At 31.5% G+C, this 18749-nt stretch overlaps 1 protein-coding gene across 3 annotated transcripts in view; it reads left to right on the top strand.

Moving 5' to 3' along the window:
• Positions 1-18749, top strand: part of LOC148615341 (dynein axonemal heavy chain 5-like) — a 49640-nt gene that overhangs the window by 2487 nt on the left and 28404 nt on the right. For all 3 annotated transcript variants that reach the window (XM_088590247.1, XM_088590245.1, XM_088590244.1), the window contains 21 exons: positions 716-808; positions 4011-4043; positions 4278-4340; positions 5761-5826; positions 6472-6540; positions 11248-11421; positions 11590-11779; positions 12002-12167; positions 12353-12446; positions 12705-12803; positions 13419-13600; positions 14074-14193; positions 14370-14571; positions 14749-14844; positions 15189-15452; positions 15694-15759; positions 15942-16171; positions 16432-16583; positions 16969-17176; positions 17368-17588; positions 17825-18081. In XM_088590247.1, coding sequence (XP_088446373.1) covers positions 716-808; positions 4011-4043; positions 4278-4340; positions 5761-5826; positions 6472-6540; positions 11248-11421; positions 11590-11779; positions 12002-12167; positions 12353-12446; positions 12705-12803; positions 13419-13600; positions 14074-14193; positions 14370-14571; positions 14749-14844; positions 15189-15452; positions 15694-15759; positions 15942-16171; positions 16432-16583; positions 16969-17176; positions 17368-17588; positions 17825-18081 — 3045 coding nt within the window. The remainder of the gene's footprint in view (positions 1-715; positions 809-4010; positions 4044-4277; positions 4341-5760; positions 5827-6471; positions 6541-11247; positions 11422-11589; positions 11780-12001; positions 12168-12352; positions 12447-12704; positions 12804-13418; positions 13601-14073; positions 14194-14369; positions 14572-14748; positions 14845-15188; positions 15453-15693; positions 15760-15941; positions 16172-16431; positions 16584-16968; positions 17177-17367; positions 17589-17824; positions 18082-18749) is intronic.

Genomic DNA, 18749 nt, shown 5'->3' with positions numbered 1-18749 from the left:
AGCACACATTGACCCTTATGATTCTATTATGAGCATTATTAACATGTGTATATCTTGTTTCACTGAACTTCATTATATTAGTCTAGAACTTTTCACTATTTAAAACTATTACTCGATAACTCAAGCACACTGCGTTGTTTATAATATGCATGTATCATGTAAAAATAGCTTAGCTCATAACATGCATTGAGCATTGCAAAACCATATACTTAAACATAGGGAATGCATGCAATAAAGGATATTGGTACATTGTACAACATGTGTACATATGGTGTACATATACTGTACACATACATACAGAGTTTTCATCTCTCTGCCCTGATTGCTATTATTGTGTTCACTTGAATGTCAATAAATGTGGTCACAATGGCTATGACATCATAACAGTCATCTAAACACCAGTCACTTCATTTATTACAAATGTGTGTTGTCTCGATTACTATTAGTATGATGTACACATTAAAAGTGAAACTTTCTCCTTGCATGATAGCATGCTAACATATATGCTCATGTACCTACATGTATATTGAATACTCAAAGCTACATCATGACCTTTGATATTAAAATTGTTCATGTGTCAATCTATTAGAAATAGTTCATCACTGTTGTACGGAAAATATTTAAGCATTATTTGAAAAAAAAATGTGTTTGTTATGGTATTATACCTTATAAAAATGAGCATAGTGAAAATAAGTTTGCCATTGATATATTTCAGGGGCCTGCCAAGAAAAATGTTATCATTGTTGGAGAAGACATGAAAAAGATCCAACAACAGGCCAAACAAAAAAGAGAAGAAAGGCGAATGCAGGTAGGGGGCCAAGTGTTCATCTCAATACTGATATTATGGTGCTGTTAGTGTTGCAGTATCTGTTTAGTAACACTCAAGTACAAAGTTAAAAATCTATGAATATAGCTTTTGCATGCAAACTTTGGATTTCTGTCCTATGCTTACTATTATATATGTACTGTAGGTTTTCAATATGGCAGTTCTACTTGAAGAATTACCATGAAATTTAAAGTAGTCTTTTAAGATATATTCCTTGTACCTAATATAACATTGAATTCAGTCCTTCCAAATTTTGACCTTGTATTGATCATGAAACATTCTCTAGTACCAGGTAAATTAAGTAAAATGGTGTGACGATATAGACATAATTAATGTCATGGATGGAAGGTTTTCTATGCTCCTGAAATCACATTTGCTTGTTCCATTTATAAAGACTTTTAATTTTTGATTCTTAGTTATATATTTAATCTACTTAAGTTTTAGTTTAAGTTTACCTAATGCATGTTCAGCTGTGGGTTTACATTAAATGTAGAGTTTAAATAAAATGTATACAGTATTTGTATAATTTGAAGGTTACATGATAAATGTTATTGGTATAGAATGATCAGACTGACTTATTAGTTCACCAGATAACATATCTACGTTCCTCAGACTAAATTTACAGAAATTAATTTCTGTTGATGTACAGCTAGTGACAACAGTATAAATATGTACATGTAATATGAATATTGCATTTATTAATGTTGCAGTGTAAAACTTTGTCTGCCCAAAGATATTGGTTTAAATTGAAACTATCACATATTTTCACAAGTATTTAAATTTCAAAAATAGAATATTTTAAGGCAAGAAATGAAAGGTAAAATATGTATGACTGTTTTTTAATATTGATGTCTAGTTTAATGTCTCACAGTTTGAACATGCATATAGATACATGTACATGGATAACAGTAATTAAAACAATAAATATGTATATCAGAAAAAAATTGTATTGTAAGAATGCAGTACTGATAGATCGTAGTGCTGAACAACATAGTTTTAAAACTTATCAACTGACTCATTTAATGTATTGAGTCAATATTAAAACTAATTTTTTGAAGTTAAATATCCACAGTGGTAATGTTTGCATATATAAATGATACAAGATCTTGAGGTATTTTTTACATATTAGTCCTTGTAAATGACATGAAATAATCACAGAGCCAATTAATTCTCGCTTGATGAATCTCATTGTGGGTACAAAGAAGTGATATATTACAAGACCATAATATTATGTATATAACTATATTGATGGAACGATTATAGTTTATAAATCCCTTTGTATATTTTCAATAAGTGTGACCTGATCATTTAATCTCTATAGTGTAGTCTTGGCTACACAATAACAATCTGGCAGTAGGATTTAAATTAATGGATAAGTCCAACAGGAATAAAATATAATTCAGGTACAATAAACTGAGGTCTTTTGTAACAATATAATTTGTTTTAGATTAAAGTATTGATTAGGGTTTGTCTTAAGTAGATTATATTGTGTTACTTAAGCCTGATCTGTCCTTCTGTACAGTTTAAATGTTCCTCTAGTTACATTTACCTTCTTAAATTACATATTTCTATAAAGGTTTCTATAAAGAGATGATCATACATAAGTATGCCTCCACAGCCCAGTATGAATCATTATCAGAAGAGTATCCGTCTATCTATTTGGTCTCAGGTGTTTTTTTCTTGGACAATAAATGATTTCCTACATGTACATGTACTCTTGAGCCTTGTAACAAAAATCTATATGAAACATCTCAGCTAAACTATTTGTACATATCTTTTTAAATTTACCTAAGATCTAAGCCAGTCTTAATATTTTAACATTATAAGTCTCAGACTTCATTTTTGAGTTTTTTTATCAATATTTCTTATATAGACAGATAAAAATTGCATTAGATATAAAATTTATAGGTTCCAAGTTTTCATGTAAAATGATCAGTCCTTGCTACATGTGAAGTTATTAGTTTATTGATGTCCTCTGTGGCCTTAGTAATTAAGCTCCTTTGTTATCAAGTTTTTGTTTTCATCAATGAAAGTTTTACCTGCTTCTAAGTGCATTGTAATCTTTGCAGGAGAACAACCATTTAATATTGATAGGTTTAAATTCTTTATAAATCTATTATGTTGGCATTTGTATGGAAATAAATATTACTTTATTAATGTTCTACTGCCTGAACTGGTTAGAAGTCTTTGCTATAAACAGTGACTGTATGGGGTTAATCTGTGTCTAGAAAAAAAACTAATCGGTCAATCTTATAGTCCTTTATAATAGTGTACATTTTAATGTTGAATTAGGGGAACCTTGGACAAACTTTATTTCTTTTATTGACAGAAGTTTTTTTTTCTTATTTAAGAAGTTGCTGATTGTGTAATTATAAATAAACATAGATGTAGTTTAGCCATTGTATTCTCACCCTTATGTCTAAAGAATGGTTATGATATAATGGATTGTATTGATTGATAAAAATGTGCATGTGGTCTGTAAAGTACAAGTATTCACACCACATATATATTGTTCATTTCACTGTTGCCAGGTACATGTACTGTATATGACTTTCTGTTGACATTTGATTGTCAGCTATACTTCATACTGTTATGTCATAATATTGAACCATTCTTCTCTAGTTCCTTACTTGTTCAACAGAAAGCTTTTATTCTTAACTTCATTGACAATATTCCCTTTCTGAGTACTCTTCAAAATGAATAAAACTTCCTGTCTACAAAAGTAATAGTCTGAATGTCAAGTCCTTTGTAATAAATGACACATATAAATACATCATTATGCCAGATTCACTTCTCCTTGACCACTCTGTACTTCTCCCTGATATCTCTGTGGAAGAGAAGTCACTTCTCCATGTTTTGAGCCTTGCAGATTATGGTATAACTCCTAAATGTGTACATTTATATGCATGTATTAAATTATAATTTTCATGCTAAAATATTCTCTCTCATCCGTAATAGTTGTATGAGATAAATATATCAGTGCTCTATTCATGAATTTAAAATAGCACAGAGCTTACTGGCATAGCACAGCTGAAAATATGTATGTATACTTCTCCAAAATTATAGCACAGTGGCCACACACCTTGGTAGAACACTGTTCATGTATATCTACATTCTATATACAATGTTTTTGGTTCTGCCAAAACTGGGATAATAAGCATTCTTTTGTTTTCATATTTTTCAGTGTGATGCAAGACATCAGCATTTATTTAGACAGGTAAGTTGTATTTTCCAGCTGAATATATTTTAAGTTCTAACGGTTGCAATGATGGCAAGATATGTGTTCTTGTTTTTAAGCATGAAGTACTAGTTATATAGCCTAATATGACATGGTAAAGTAAATTTGAGAATTATAATGAAAATAAGAATTATGTGAATTTTAAAATGCACTACATGCACAGTAAATCAGTAAATGATTAATACCTCTGCCATTTTGTATGATCTATTACAGATAAGTGATGCACTTGGTATAGATATCAATGCTGTTGAAGATTTTGTTTTAGGAGATGAAAGGGTAAGATTGTCTGGAATAAACCTATAATTGTTCTAAAGCCTGGGGGTTTACTTTTATGATTTATACCATGTTTGGTCTTTGTCACTGGATTGCATCCTCTTGATTACCGCTATAAACTTGGTTCCCTTGATTACTCTTTGTAACAATGGTAAAAAATCACTAGATACTTAGGTTTTGTCTAGATATTATTGACTGAGATAAAAGTCAACACTGCCCAAAATCTTTAAAATCTGTAGGTCTCACAATATTTGAAATGTAAGATTAACTGAGATAAATGTTATAAATCCGGGTTTTAGGGTGTCCTTAGTTTTATAACTTATTGATGATATATGAGTTATAGGTTAATGACTTTAACTACATAATATGTTATGGTGAAATCAAAATATTTTTTTGGTAGTCCTGATTAGATTTGATCAAAATATGACCACTGTCACACTCAAATAATATAGTAGTACATATTAGCTAAATGTTACTCTGGTATGAATTGTGTTTGTAACTAATTCAGAATTTTATAAAACAAGGAATGATTAATTGTATTTATGAACCTAAAGGCTTTTGAATCACTGCATGTGGTGCCTTGTATGCATCTGTCTAAATACAGTTGCAGAGAAATATGCAATCAATGGTCTCCAACTAACTCAACACAACATTTTGTTGTTCCAAGGCCTAGGAATTTGTTTATAGTTAAATTTATGACCCATTTCAGTATGAATTGCATCATGATTTATGTTGCCCTGAACTTCATTTAACAGTAAATGGATACTGCTTTACAAGTTTAAATAGACAATTGTAGTAATAAAGACAGATTTCAGTTCAGTTGTAAAAGTGCTAGGTACAGTTAAGGATTTATGTGATAGGTTTTGGGGGTATATTTTCTTGACAGGGTCATGCAGGGTCAAAGCAAATTCGTGTGTATTTAAATCATAAAAGTTAGTTTAGGTCTCACAAGTAGACCCGATTTATAGATTAACCAGTTAAAAACTGTTTACATTAATGATTTGAGAAACTCTTCAATCTCAAAGAAATTTATTCACAAATAGGTAATGTTACGATTTGGAAGTAGGGTTTAAAGTGTCCAGTAAATATTTGATCCATGACAATATTGACATAGCCAGTACTTGGACAAGTATGACCTGAGAATTATTTGATAAGTTTGTCTGCTGAAGATATACTCCTACCAAACTCCCAAGGATCATATTAATGTCAGTTCAATAGATCTATTGATTACAGTCCCTCAGTATGGTGTTCCCAAAAAATGAGTTGCTTATAGATTTACTTAATTCAGCTATTTGCTTCCCTAGGAATTCGAAAGGTTATTGAACTTACATGTACAAAATTCTCTGAATGATATCAACTTGGATTGGTCTCACCTAATTTCTATTTCAGCAGCATATGATAAACTTTTCTTTTCTCTTTGTAGTTTGAACTGATAGAAAATTTCTTTGACACTGACGGATCAAGAAAACTTATCTTTTTCTACCAAGCAGTAAGTTTATACATAAAAATGTACTGGATTTATAAAAATAGTATTTTAATTGACTAGAACACAACAGCCCTTCAGTCACAAGGTAATTCTAACTACTGTTTCTCATTAGATAAAAAAAAGTCCCATGTAATTCACGGGTTGGGAGAGAACACATACATTTTCTTTTAAAACAATTAGATCAATGGAATGAAATAGTTCAGAAAATGTCAAATCTTACACATTGGTGTCTGAAAATCCTGTACTTTGTATGAGGATAACCAGTGATAATCAGAGCCTTGTTATTGAACAATTACATCTTACTCTTGGGTGTCAGAGATTTATTTATCATGCAGTTAGTACATGATGTTAAATTCTTATTTTCTTTTACAAATTTTATTCTTAAAATTGATTACAAAATAAAACAAACAGGAATGGGTACAACAATCTCAGATTTTACCCTAAAATATTTGACTGTAGCATAAAGTATATTGTCAGTCTAAAATGTTGGTTTCTTAAAATGTTACATGTATATAATTTATTAGTAGTAATAATGTCTCAGACAATTAATTCCAGTAGATGCTGAAATTGTGTTCAGTGTTTATAGTTGAAGAATTGTCGCGTTTCATGAAAAGAGAAAAAGTTGTTACATAAAGAGTTCAATTTCAGGTTAAAGATTTTAGAGATCCCACTGGAACACAGAACAAAAAACTATTTATAACACCAGGAGATGTTGAGGTAAGGACATGCATTTTTCACCTGGTTAAGTTTTTTATTTGGTCATGAAGGTTGAGTCTTATATTCCAATACATTAGATACATGTAGGTTACTACTGTAGTATAGTTGTAAAGACAACCACCCATCTAGACCTCTACCATTCAACTAGATCTTCCTATTTATACTTTAGCCAAGGGAGATTGTCATTATAGGTCACTTCACCAATAAAGCAAAAGTAGGTTTGAAAATCTGATACAATCAATCCAGGCTAAATGCATACTAGTACATGTAATATCTACTTGATGTTTTGTTTCTGTAATGTTGTAATTGAATCTGAATAAATATGAAAAGTATCAGAAATAGATTTTGAACTCTTATTGACTTTAGATAAAGTCATGTTTTGTCTGTGGAATTTGAATCATATCATATTTAGGCAAAAAACACTTTACAAATCAGAGAATCTTCATTGGAATACAATGGGCTTGGTAAGATAATATGCTCACTAGGGTTACCCTGTGAGGAATCTTCATTGGAATACAATGGGCTTGGTAAGATAATATGCTCACTAGGGTTACCCTGTGAGGAATCTTCATTGGAATACGATGGGCTTGGTAAGATAATATGCTCACTAGGGTTACCCTGTGAGGAATCTTCATTGGAATACGATGGGCTTGGTAAGGTAATATGCTCACTAGGATTACCCTGTGAGGAATCTTCATTGGAATACGATGGGCTTGGTTAGATAATATGCTCACTAGGGTTACCCTGTGAGGAATCTTCATTGGAATACGATGGGCTTGGTAAGATAATATGCTCACTAGGGTTACCCTGTGAGGAATCTTCATTGGAATACGATGGGCTTGGTAAGATAATATGCTCACTAGGGTTACCCTGTGAGGAATCTTCATTGGAATACGATGGGCTTGGTAAGATAATATGCTCACTAGGGTTACCCTGTGAGGAATCTTCATTGGAATACAATGGGCTTGGTAAGATAATATGCTCACTAGGGTTACCCTGTGAGGAATCTTCATTGGAATACGATGGGCTTGGTAAGGTAATATGCTCACTAGGGTTACCCTGTTAGGAATCTTCATTGGAATACGATGGGCTTGGTTAGATAATATGCTCACTAGGGTTACTCTGTGTTTATTTAGTGAAGTCCATTTAAACTGCAATGATATAAACTGATAATGGATTTAAAATGATCATCGTCAAACAGATTTTTCTGTTGGCACATATTTTTTCCTCCCTGATTTATAATCAATTTAAATAAAATCTCTTCAGTAATTTTCCTTTGTGTTGAAGGATGTCTTTATATTTGTTGTTGAAATGCTTTTCATGTTCAAATTAAAGAAGTGTGATCTATTCAAAAACAAATTTAAATGTATTGATTTTTGAACACATAGAATGTTTTAAGCTAGCCAACGCATTTGAATGTGTCTTTGTAAGTTAATGGTAGAATGACAGTTTTAGTTAATAGCCTATCTATAGTACAGAAAACTGGATCTTGTTTAGTTTTATTGACCATTTAAGTACACCATTCTAGTAAATGCCATGTCAGTACTCTATAACAGGACAATTATAGAATTATTAATTGATTATCCATTTATAAAAGCATTAATTTGTACCAGGCTAGTCACTATTTAATCAAGGTTGTTGGTATAATAACATAGTTTATCTGTACAGTAGAAACTTTAGTTACTGAACTATGTATAAACTGACTGTCTGTCTAGACTGACTGTTCATTAATACATCAATGTAGGTCTACATCTGTACAGTAGAAACTTTAGTTACTGAACTATGTATAAACTGACTGTCTGTCTAGACTGACTGTTCATTAATACATCAATGTAGGTCTACATCTGTACAGTAGAAACTTTAGTTACTGAACTATGTATAAACTGACTGTCTGTCTAGACTGACTGTTCATTAATACATCAATGTAGGTCTACATCTGAGGAATTTAATCATACTATACAAAACATTCATAAATCTTAACAAAGAAATGCACTTTATAAATGATCAAGTTATAGAAAAGATTTCACTATAATTGGTTAACTCCATTGATTTGTATGAAGTTTCTATAGAGATCTTCAATTAATGGTAATAAACTGCACATAAACTTTCTTGTTATTTAACACTTAATAGCTAACTTACACTTATTTTTTTCAATATTTGGATTCCTTCTAGTCGTAAACACTCTTTATAGGATGTTTGCTTCTGATGTTAAATCTATATTACCTTGAAGTTCTTGTATACCTGATTGAAATGGTGTTGAACACTGGCTATTCACTGGGAGTCATAAAGTTTATTGCAGAAAACCTTTCATTAATCAAGTTATATATCCCTTTTATATATGTAGCTACTGCCTCTTCATGAAAGTGGCATGATTAATTGGCATATGTAATATAAATTATTCTTATTATGAACTTGCCCAGTTGAATGTTTTATTTACTACATTGTCCATTCAACCCTTATGTTTCTGTTTTTGTAAGACTATCTTGAACTCAGAATTGATTCAGTTCAAGTTTTGAAACAAAACAGATACAGTACTGTAAACATTATTTTTGGCGGTGTTCAGAAAACCCACAAATTTGATTTTTAACACTATGTAACTCTAATCATTTTTTTGAAACCATGAAAATTGATACTTCCAAGTACTTCACTTTACAAAACCTGAGAAAATTAACACATTTACTGTAAGTGATGTTAAATTCATCCATGTGTTGCATAAATATGATTGATAAAGTATTTACAATGATTACACACTTGGATGTACTTTCTGTCTTCTTCATGAACACATAAGAATGATGAATTGACACAATATTAGTTATCATTTATTGAATTAAGTAAAAAAAAAAACCAAATCGCTAATAAGCAAATACACGTTCCAGGTCAAGTTTGTCACTGTTACTGCATGTTTTAATCTTATTATACTTCCTGCTTGAATAGTGATCATGCTGTCTGTCTCCAGCTTTATTTTGTAATTCCTCTCTAACCTCTGAGTGGAATTAGATGAAACTTTTTACATGTTCTTTATCACATGATGCCATTGCTATTCATGGAAGGGTAGCAAGGGGATTAATCAATAGTACTTTACTCACAGGGTTTCTAGTTTTTTTTCTACATTTTGTATATATTTACATCTAATATTTGTGTTCAATAGTCCTTGTATTTAATTCAGTCTGCAATTAAAATTACAATTACAATTTCTACAAACCATTCTGTTGATATCTTTAAGTGCTTTTTCCGCTGTAAGGAATTGCATGTTCCATAAACATATGGAATTATTTTTCCACTGTTTTCTGCAATTAAAAGCTAGACAATATTAGTACCCCACTTGGCGTTTAGTGAAAAGAAAGGAAATATTAATTAAGTTGATTATTGTCAACATGCATATCTAGCGATAATCATACCACATAATCAATATAGTACTTGATGATAAATTGATTAGGGGTCTGATTAACTAAATGAATGATCAATATTTGATGGTGAGGGTAATTAATTTCACAAGTAAATATAATATGTCAATAATAGCTGATAACATTTCTTTAATGGTTCAGATTTATTTATTATTGAATTACTAAGCTATATCTACTCTGTAGCTGTTAGTCTAAATAAAGGTTGGTATGTATCCTAGATTTGAAACATTTTTAATTGGTCCATTGAAATTTAAACTGAATTTATCACTCTGACTGGCTATACTGTGGCCCAGTTATTGTCTTGACAATTTAATTGTTAACTGCTCTATATTGGCACAAATGAATTTGATTAAAACTAAATTTCATGTTCAGTTCTTAACAGACATGCATACTAATGTCAAATAAATGGAATAGATAAAGACCAATAAAATTGTCCCTACAGGAAAGGTCATTATAGGTTAATTTGTTACCATGTATTTAAATTTTCAACATTCTTTATGCTTTTATGCTGTTATAAGAATTTTTATTTGTATCTTTTTTTTTATTCATTTCACAGACAAGACATAAATGAGTCATAACTAAGATAGTTAACTTCAAGGAAAGTCAGTAGATATTTTGATTAAAATTATTAATAGGATAATTAATTGGAAAGAATGAATAACCAAAAATATTATCATAAGTGCCGAAAAACGCCTAGATTTAACGAGTGTGCATAACTTGTTCTGCACACGAGATAAATCCTCAAGCATTCTTGGCACGAGTGATCATATTTTGGTTATTCACTATAACCAATTGATCATACTATTTATTGTATAGATTTTCTTCATAATTTATCGATATTTTCAACATGAATGATTTGCGGATTGATATCTATGCTGTGACATTTTGGCAGGAGAGAGTCTAAGAGTGAAATTACTGAATTTCTTTCACATTGTGAATTATCGAAATTTATTAAACTGGGAACATTTGACAAAACGCTGCTATCTATATAATAATATTGTATTTTTAATGTTCACACATGAAATTGTTTTAAGTACATATTTATATTAATAATCAAATTAAAAATTAATTTGTTGTCTCTTTTGTTTTCCTGTGTGGGAGATCTGACTTGTTAATTACTAAATGATTTTACTTGTTTTTAAAAAGTTAGATATTGATTGTTTAGTTTATGTATCCCAACCATTAAAGTTTCACATGAATCCAGTTAGTTGTCTGTTGTTGTTGTTGTTTCATTTGATATCTGTACATTTTGATTTTGTTTGTTATGTTATATTGTATGTTTTATGATTGTTTATCTTTTCAGGGCTTGAATGGGATCTGTTGTTATTTCCTGAGGACCACAAATAAAGCCATTACAATCCAGAACATTGCCAATGAAGTTAATTTTGGGGTACTCAACTGTACCAATGGAAAAGTTCTCAAAGGATTTGAAGGATATCTGTCTAAAATAGTGCTACCATCACTGAAGTCACTAGAGGTAGGCATTTATTGTGAAGAAAATCTGTTAAATAGATATATGTAGTCTTTTGAAAGTTCTTATTGCTAAAGTTTTCCATGTTAAAACGGTTGTAAATTCACCTGCTACTAGGAACAAATTTTTTTTATCTTTTTGGAAAGAATTACAGTTTATATACATGTTTTTCAGCAATGGGGTAATGTGTCTGTAGAGAATGATAAGAACCCACAAATAGATGAATTTCTAGAACATCTGGAAATGTTCATCACTAACCTCCTCTCTGCTGTCAACAATATGGAAGGGCAGGTAACTCTTGCAGAGAATGGAATAGGACCTCAGATAGATGGATTATCTTCCCCTACTGACTTTCAGGCTGCTGGTGAGTTAAGCATGTCATGAATTTTCTTATTTATATTTTGTTGGAATATCTTCTAGCATTGATAACTTGTTGTTTGTCAAACCAAAAGGAAAAACAGCCTTTTTATGAAATTGTACATGGGCAAATCATTTGTGTAGATTTCAACAATAAAAAAATAATACAACTTGGTGATATTTTAAAGACAGTTGATCTCTTTTAACACCATTTCTGTCTTGTTTTCAGCCTCCAACTCTGATTTCTTGGAGAAGTTAGAAAGCCTACTACAGACTTGGTCTAAACAGATTATACAAGTCCTGGCTGAAAGTGAACAGATGAGGCGTGAAGCTGATGATATAGGACCAACAGCTGAACTGGCCTACTGGAAGAGTAGAATGGCTAAGTTTAACAAGTACATTATTTCATTCTCTTTTAGAAAAAAAATTCACAAACGATTCTTTTTGACTTGTTGTTAGGATCTATTTACTCTTTTGGGGTTTCATGGGCAAAGGTAGACAACTGTGTCAAATATTTATCTTTGTGCAATAAATTTTGAATCACATTGAAACTATACTACAATTAAATTTTATATTTCAGCTTGTTGGAGCAAATGAAGAGCCCAAGAGTAAGAGCAGTCGTCAATGTGCTGAATGTGTCTAAATCTAAATCTCTTAAGACATGGAAAGAACTGGTAAGAAGACAATATTTTATTTTGAAGAAAAAAAACAACAAAAAACACAAATGTTTCTTTTCTTTTCTTTTCTTTGTAATTTATTTTTGCAGTAAAATGTATGTGTTAGGATATTTGATAATCATGGAAATCTTAAGTTAAAACAGTCTATTTGGTATTGTTCATTTAACTTTTATACTTCTCACCTGATAGTTCATTGTAATCAAGACTATATATATTTTACAGGATGGACTATGAATTATATTGTATATTTTACAGGATGGGCAGATAACTGATGCTGCTAATGAAGCCAAAGACAATGTGAAGTACCTATACACACTGGATAAATTCTTTGGACCACTTGTCAAATGTACACCGGTAAGTCTAGAATATAGCAAACATTTTTTTCCCATGTTATTTGATTATAATGGTCATGTAGATTGGCACTTAGTATTTTTAAAAAAGGTTTTAATTGTTCAAATTTAATACCATAAATTTAATATTTGGCAATAATAAATTATGCTTTAAAAAATTATTATTATAAGTATTGCAGAAATATTTCGAAATATTTTTCATAGTATTATAATTTATTGCACAGGCTTGCAAGTGTAATACATGTATCAATCAAAGTGGGATAATATTACATACTGCATATTTTTTATTATACCCCCTGCTTTAAAAGTGGGACGTATGAAGTGATCATGCTGTCCTTTGATCCATTCATCAGTCCTAAGTTCTAATCTGCAACTTCTCTTAAAGAGCTAAATGGAATTTGATGAATATTTGTTCTTTATCACATGATGCCATTTTATTTTGTTTTTCCATCTTAATGACTTCAGGGTTTTCTATATGTTTTCTAGGATGGGGAGGAGGGGGCATCAACAAGTAAAAAAATGATAACAACAAAACACCAACAAGTGAGCTGTGCTCACAGTGATTCTAGTAATCATCAGCTTGCATACTATGTCATATGTTACAATTGTGTGTTTTCAGGCGTCTATGGTGGAACATATTCCTAGTTTGATGAATGCTATCAGGATGATCTATAGTATCTCCCAGTACTACAACACATCAGAGAGGATGACATCACTGTTTGTTAAAGTCACTAATCAAATGATCACCACTTGTAAAAAATACATCCTCCATGATGTCTCTAGAATCTGGGATATACCAAGGTACATTCATGTTTATATTCTGATTTAATGGGTTAAAAAAAAACAAAAACCAACCAAACAAACAGAAAAACATTTCTGGCTCTACAGACTTAGTCCTCAGTAAGCTCGATGTTCTGGCTCCACTGACTTAGACCTCAGTAAGCTGTGTTCTGGCTCCACTGACTTAGTCCTCAGTAAGCTCTGTGTTCTGGCTCCACTGACTTAGTCCTCAGTAAGCTCTATTTTGCAACTATCAAATCCATGATTAATGCCTACAAATTTTGAAATACATTTATCTAATTCTAATGTTAGAAAGCACATTTGAATGGTTTGTTGCAGTGGGGCACTTAGAAAAAAAACAAAACAACCAAAACAGAAAGGAGAAGAAAACAAAAAATAAAGAACCACTCTACATTCAAACATTTGATATAATGAAATAACTTTGTTTTCATTAACTCAAAAAAGTCTTAATTTTTCTATTCGTTGACTTTCAGACCTACATTGTTACAAAGACTGAATGAATGTACTCAGCTGAATGAGGAATATCAGAAGCAATTCCAGAAAACTAAAGAAAAACTCAGACAAAATCCGAATGAAAGACAGTTTGAGTTCAGGTAAATTTTGTTGTGAATCTGATGTAGAGAACTTGTCTATGTTTTATAGGGAACATTGTAATGTGGGATGGAAATAACAAGTTCAATACTTAGGTTAGTGAAACATTTCTTATAAACAAGTAATCTCATTGGATGTTTGTAGAATTATTAATAAGATATGTTTGTCCCTTTTATAGTGAGAACTACATCTTTGGAAAGTTTGACACGTTCTGTCGTCGCCTGGAAAGAATTGCTGATATGGTTAACACCATGGAGATGTTCTCTGGACTGGGAGAAATCAAGATTGAAGGCATTGATGTCATTGCCAACAAATACAAGACTATTGTAGATGCTACCAAGAAGAAGAATTACAACCTTCTGGACCACAGGAAAGGAGATGTAAGTTATTAATATAGAATGAAGCTTATTATATAAAATCTCTACATTAAACAAGATTACTGTTGTAATTTATTCATAATTTATTTTTAAATAAAGTGGCTAATTGTACTGATTAAAAAGATATATCCCATGCATTGGTCATATTTATAGTTGTGGTTGATTTATTTGATATTACAGTTTGATTCTGACTATCTTGAGTTCAGAGCCCAGGTTGAAGCCCTGAGACAGATGATTCAGAACTTCATGGACACCTGGTTTTCAAGATCATTGACAGTAAGTAACACCTCTAAACTTATGTAGTATTGTTTGTCTAGTTTTCTGTAATGTTAAGGGAAATGATCTTTAAATGAAGAAAATCCTTTTGTACGAAGTTTGGTTGTCTGATTTTATATTCTTCATATAATACTACATTATTTTGTTAATTTAATTTTGGCTATATATAATATTCGATATTTTGTTTACATAGTCTTCTAAACTTGTATCGCAAATATAATGTACCATATACAGGATGTTTAACTCCGAAAAAGTGTGTGAAAACGTCTTTTGTAGTTTTGTAGTAGAGGAAAAAGTTACCTCAGATTTATTACACAAACTATACTTTTTTTTTACTATTGTAGACTGAGAAATCAGTAGAGCTTTTGTCTAAGTTTGAGAGTATTGGAGGGGCTAACTTGGACATGAACGAGAAATACATGAGAGTACTGATGAACTATGGGAAAGATCTGGAATCTATCAGAAAACTCTATCAGAAATGTAAACAGGAACCACCCATTCCTAGGAATCTTCCACCTGTAGCTGGTCGTATCGCCTGGTCTCGTCAACTTTACCGTAAAATTGAACACCCGATGAGAGTCTTCAAAACCAAGCCAGAACTGCTTAAGGTTTGTTTCATTAAGAGGCTTTTTACACTAAGATTGGATAATTTTTGATTGAAATTGGAAAAAAGTGAAGAATATACAATGATTCCAGTTTATTTGTTGTGCTGGAATGAAGTCTGGAAAGTAGCTATGTATATGCAATAGCTTTCCTTCTGTATTAAATGACATAATTGTGTGACATGTAACTTATGACATTGTTTTGTTTGGTTGAATGAATAAAATGTTAATATTTGTATGTTTCCAGCATCCAGAAGCCAAGAAGATAGTTCGCAATTACAACAAGATGGCTAGTGTACTTCTGGAGTATGAGGTAAGCTTTCTAACTGTAATAAATAGAATTATTGAGCTGAGTATAATCAATAGCATACTTGAAATATCTTCGTAGATTTTGGTAAAGAATATTATATCAGAACACATACACTCTTTAGTTTTGTATTGAAATAGGTATTTTTTTATTTACTAGAAACATTAATATTCATATCTAATTTTTAGATGTTGTATCATCGTGGTTGGTGTAGAGCTGTAGAAGCTGCCAAGGGAGGTCTGACTGCTGCCCTCCTAGTGAAAAACCCAGAAACTGGTGATTTGTTTGTCAACTTTGACTCCCAGATTATGGAACTGATTCAAGAATCCAAGTGTTTGGCTGCCTTAAACTTGGAGATACCAGTAACTGCCAAAAACTTAATGGTCAAGGAGGATGACATAAAGACCAATCATGTCTCGTAAGTTTTAATGTCAGTAAGACCAATGGAGCCATCTTGTATGTGTTATAGTAGTAAATAAAATAAAACATAGTTATAATAGAGCACTTATTGCATAATTCAGAATTAAGAAAATGACAAGAAGCATCTTTAATCATTTAAGAGTAGTGAAGCATTCATTGTTTCAGTCATAGGAATGAACTTGTATGCATTACGTAACTTATTTTTATGGATATTTTTATTATTCATTCCTTCAGAACAACCATTTCCTTCTTTTCCAGATTGATGGAAATGTTGAATGAGTACCAAAGGATTGTTAGAGAGATACCACAGGTCTTACTACCACTGATGAAACCATTCACTGACAAAGTTGGTGATGCTCTCAATCCTGGAGTTACCTCCCTTTCTTGGTCATCCCTTAACATTGAGGGCTGTAAGTAAATATTTATTCGGCATCTATTTTTAATGATGAATTTCTAATGTAAGTTGCAGTTTAAGTCAAAGTTGTCAGTTTTAAAATAACATGTTGTTGAGAAGACTGTAAAGTAAAAAATTGGACAGTTCTATATTCAAGCTGCAAAGTCCAGTCTTCAGTTTCACACAAACTTGCAAGAATAAAATTGATAGTAAATATTGATGTCACAATAGAAAGTAACATTTTTGTTGTCAGAACTTTTGATGAATTATACATTTACTACTTTTTGTGAAAAGGTCGGCAGGAGATCAATATGAAAATAACAAAAGAAATGGTTTAAGTAAAAAGTAAGGAATGGTACAGTGGTATGTTTAAATGATTTGATTCCATGTTTTGATTGTAGACATAGAAAATGTATACAAACAGATGACAGGATTAGAGAAGCTGTCTAAAACAGTGAAAGACATATTGGACTGTCGTGTTGAGGCTGTTCTTCAAGACATGTCCATTACAGCTTTATGTGACCTCCCTGAAGATGAAGCTATCACAGCTGATACTTTCCTGGACCTAACTACTGTTGTTGTTGGACAGGCTTCTCAACAACTAGCTGCGTAAGTTTGGGTTTATTGAGATTTTAAGCATTTTTGTGAAATCAATTTTAAATCACTCTTGTCTTTAACTAATTTTCTGATGATGCATTGAATCATGGGATATCCTATGATTTTGAAACTGAAAGTTATCTATATAGTCTTAAAGGAAATTTTAAGGAAGTTCATGCATGGAAATATTTCCTATTTTACAGTCAAAGCAAACTGGTAGAGATAGCTGTATATGACATTGTTGACACCCTTAAGGCAAACCTGTCTGAGGCCCAGCAGACTAATTTATCACCAGAGGTAGGCTATGCCTGTACTCAGCCTGATACGAAGAACAAGAAACAGAGGTGTCAGGAATGTCAGCCATGCTGTTACTATACCTTACTGAATTACTTCACACAGAGAAACACAGAAGCTCTTGTTAAGTGTAAGTGTTCTAGTACTTCAACACTAATGCATTATTGTATAGTGTATTGATTTTTGTGAAGTTATTAAACTCTGCTGTCACTATTATGAAAATGAGTTTTTTTGCAATAAAAATATTTTGGGAATTGTTATTGTCTTTGACTTGACGAGCATTGAAAGTTTACACAATATAACATTAAGGAGATATATCTAGTTTTGATCTCTACATGTCTCACAATGACTTTATGATGTTCTTAGGCACAAGACTGTCATTGGATGCTATCAAGAGGAGACTACAAGTATCTAATAAGTACAGTAAGGATGCCCAGAAGGAGGACTCTAAACCCCCTCTTTTCTATGCTGACATAACTCTGGCTATACCCAATGTAGTGATGAAACCCAGTCTGGATGACCTCCAGTCTTCCCTCAACAAGGCTGTACAGATTATCCTCAAGGCTTCACAGGATATACCTCAATGGAGTCACATGATCCTACATCAGAAACAACAACAGAAGGTATGTAACAGTCATTCTAATTGGTTGATTACTTTTATCTGTGTGTGTGTGTGCTGTTGTATATATAACCATTGCTGGATCATACCTTCCTTTGCAAAGCTAATCAGAACTCCTTCATTATCAATGAAAACTTGTAGTACACGGTTTATTTGATGTCTATAATTTACAAAGTTTTTATTCTAATTTTATATGTAGCCAGTCACTTGCATTCTGTATTGTCTAATGTCAAATCTGTTTATTTACTCTTAAATAATTCAAATATTTACCAGAATATGCAGTAGAAATTTTAAACTATGTACAAATTTTAGGGAATCAGGAACAAAGGTATAAAATGAGAGATAGTTCATGTACTGATTACACATATTGTCAGCATGTGAAAGCAACTCAAAAATTAAATGTTGCTCTCTAAGTGTGCTTTTAGTTCTAGTCTTGATAGCTTTGAACTTTAGATTTAGTGCAGGTATTTATGAAAAGTAGACTTTTTTCTCATTATCCTGCATTTATATAGTGCTCATATTGTTGAAAACTAATTCTTTCGTATATGTAAACATGACATTTAAATATGAAGATTAGTGTAGCTGTATTAGAGATAGTTGCACTCTAACTTTTTGTGTTAGATTTGTAAGAGGACAAGGGGTATATTAGTAATTAAGTATTATTTCAAATAT

This window comes from Perna viridis, chromosome 6 (assembly GCF_037379345.1).
Source record: "Perna viridis isolate PV_CMFRI_1.1 ecotype Kerala chromosome 6, ASM3737934v1, whole genome shotgun sequence".
Taxonomy (NCBI): Eukaryota; Metazoa; Mollusca; class Bivalvia; order Mytilida; family Mytilidae; genus Perna; species Perna viridis.
This window is presented reverse-complemented; position numbering and strand designations above follow the sequence as displayed.